Genomic DNA, 2898 nt, shown 5'->3' on the forward strand with positions numbered 1-2898 from the left:
ATAAATTAAATTTATCTGTTCCTTTAAAACTCAATAATCTGACGTCACTGAGAAAAAGAAATCATAACTCATTGGAATTGACAATTCACTGGACATAGACAGTGAATGATTATTTTCATGATCAACCAAATTAAGTTATCTGCATTAAATTACTTGGATACATTTGACATAACACAGCTAAGAGAATTTTGTAAACTTCTGAGGTGGTGAGGGCTAGATGTAAGCAAGGGCTGGGGGTGTGGGTGTGGGGGTGGGGGGTTAAGGTAAGGGATGAGGATGAGGGCTGGGCATGAGGGGTGGGCATGAGGGGTGGGCATGAGGGGTGGGCGTGAGGGGTGGGCATGAGGGATGGGCGTGAGGGCTGTGTGTGAGGGCTGTGCGTGAGGGGTGGGTGTGAGGGCTGGATGTGAGGGCTGGGTGTGAGGGGTGGGTGTGAGGGGTGGGTGTGAACGTGAGGGCTTGGCGTGAGGGCTGGGCGTGAGGGCTGGGTGTGAGGGGTGGATGTGAGGGGTGGATGTGAGGGCTGGGCGTGAGGGTTGGGTGTGAGGGCTGGGCGTGAGGGCTTGGGGTTGGGGAGGGAGGGTTGGGTGTGAGGGCTGGATTTGAAACATTTCCTGCAATCAACACAAATGTCACTGACCCAGACGATGTGATAAAACAGACGATGTGATAAAACAGACGATGTGATAATGGCCTGTTGTCAAGCAATATGAGGGCATTATCAAGTTACAGTGGCCCTCTCATTTCTGGTACCGATTTAATGTTAATTCTATCCATTTTAGCATTAAGAACCAAACAGACATGGATGAGACGGTGGACTTTTGTTATTTGTATTTTTTATGTTAATCACAGATAACTTGTTAATAACTGAAAATTGTTGCAATGTTTCTTGAATTTTGGGGCCAAAAATAGCTACAAAATGCTGAAACATGCACAATTAATGGTACCTGATGAAATGCTATTAGTGAACAATTTGTTTGTTTGTTTGTTGTTAAACACCTCAATCAGCAATATTTCAATACATGATGGGGAGGACTTTAAATACTTGAGTCTGGACCAGACAATGCAGTCAACAAAGTCAGTGAGCCTGAGCACCCGGTCTTATCAGTCACCTCTTCCCGGATCAAGGAATTCCCGGATCAGTTCCCTAAAGGGCTAAAAGTTCAGTTCATTCTCAGAGTTTCCTACCATTTGGTATTGTTTCAATATTATGTTTGTTTGTTTGTTTTTTAACGCCGCACTCAGCAATTTTCCAGATATATGACTGCAGTCTGTAAATAATTGAGTCTGGACCAGACAATCCAGTGATTAACATCAATAAGCATCGATCCATGCAATTGGGATACAATGACATGTATCAACCAAGTCAGCAAGCCTGACCACCCGATCCCGTTAGTCGCCTCTTACGACAAGCATTGTGACCTTGTACAGCAAGCATGGGCTGCTGAAGAACTATTCTACCCCGGATCTTCACGGGTCTCAACATTATATAAATCAGTGTACAGCCAACAAGCAGTGCACCTCTTACTCATAGCACATGAAAGAACAGGACAGCAAAACATGAAGATTAAATTTCATCTATGTTACCCCACCAGGCCAAATGAGCAAAGGGAATGGAATATTCTTGAATGGTCTCCACCAGGAGACTGATCTTCCTGACATGGCCTCCACGACCCTTGATCTGCACCATGAGGGAAACCAATCTTGCCAGCCAATCGGGAGACAATGAATGAAAATAGCACAGGTCCTCACTCCTGCTGAGCTGAAGTCTTCGGGATTAATCCCTTCAATTGTCTCTTAATGACTGTCAACTGTGCCACACACACAAGTTATTTCCCCCTGGAAGGATTACAATGATGACTTACTCTACCTACAGAGATTGATAGACACTGAGTTCAGTTCTTAACTCCCCTGTGATAATCTAAGAGCTTATATCTGTTATTTTAATATATAACTTTTTGTCAGGCAATGTTGTCAAAATATATGTATAGTATCATTGAGCTATAAGGGCAGTCATGTAGGATATTCTACTTTATGTATACATGTATTTACATTCACTTTTTATAAAGTATTTTTCTGGTCAATCATTCAAAACAATGTAATCTAAACTAGTATTTAATTTATTTTTAAACTAATATTCAACTTGTTCCTACTTTTAAGATGTTGATTTGACAATTCATATAACAGAATACCTTAATATATACCAGTAACTAAACATTTAACTGGGATACTGCATTTCATATTGAGACATAACAATTACATTATTGAACTGTGTATCTATGTTAAATCAGCTTGAAATAAAGTTGCTCATGCTTTAGTTCCATTGTATATGTGAATACTACTTGTAAAACATATTGGAGCAATCAGTCAGACCCAAGGCCCCACCTGGGCCCACTTGCACAAAGCGATCTTAGCGCTATGACTATTGTAAGCCTATGTTAAAGTATGGGAGTTACGATCATCTTAGCGCTAAGATCGCTTTGTGCAAGTAGGCCCTGGATACCTCCAATCCCTATCAAAAGGTTAGTACATACTGAATCTGGTATGTGTATGTCAGAATCACCTTAAAAAAGCTCCCTATAACAAACATGGATTTAAGAAGTAAAATGTCCAAGCCAAACAAGACTGTAAGAGATCCACATAAGTCCCCTCTTTGCCTTGACCATTTAATATTTAGGGCACTGACAGTTTTTAAGAAAGGAACTTGTTCCCGAAAATACTGGAAACATTTCTTGTTGCCATAGGTTGTGAACCCCACCTCTGAAAAATAATTATTTCCTTAATTAATTGATCAAAGGAAGAGTTTGCATGTCCCCACCACCCCCCACCCCACCCCCTCAACACAAATTAAGTCCTGGTACTTTGGTGCCAAGGGTGCTTATTGGATTACAGTATATA

The 2898-nt window shown here is 41.4% G+C and overlaps 1 protein-coding gene across 1 annotated transcript; it reads right to left on the reverse strand.

Annotated features, from left to right (window-relative positions):
- Positions 1–258: 258 nt before the first annotated feature.
- On the reverse strand, positions 259–1690 carry LOC139453715 (variant surface antigen E-like). Its single transcript, XM_071235190.1, has 2 exons — positions 1588–1690; positions 259–614 (listed from the first exon to the last, which is right to left on the reverse strand). The coding sequence occupies exons 1-2, from the start codon at positions 1688–1690 to the stop codon at positions 259–261; spliced, it is 459 nt and encodes a 152-aa protein (XP_071091291.1).
- Positions 1691–2898: the final 1208 nt, after the last annotated feature.

This window comes from Haliotis cracherodii, unplaced genomic scaffold (assembly GCF_022045235.1).
Source record: "Haliotis cracherodii isolate W230 unplaced genomic scaffold, xgHalCrac1.p SCAF_10, whole genome shotgun sequence".
In the NCBI taxonomy this organism is placed as follows: domain Eukaryota; kingdom Metazoa; phylum Mollusca; class Gastropoda; order Lepetellida; family Haliotidae; genus Haliotis; species Haliotis cracherodii.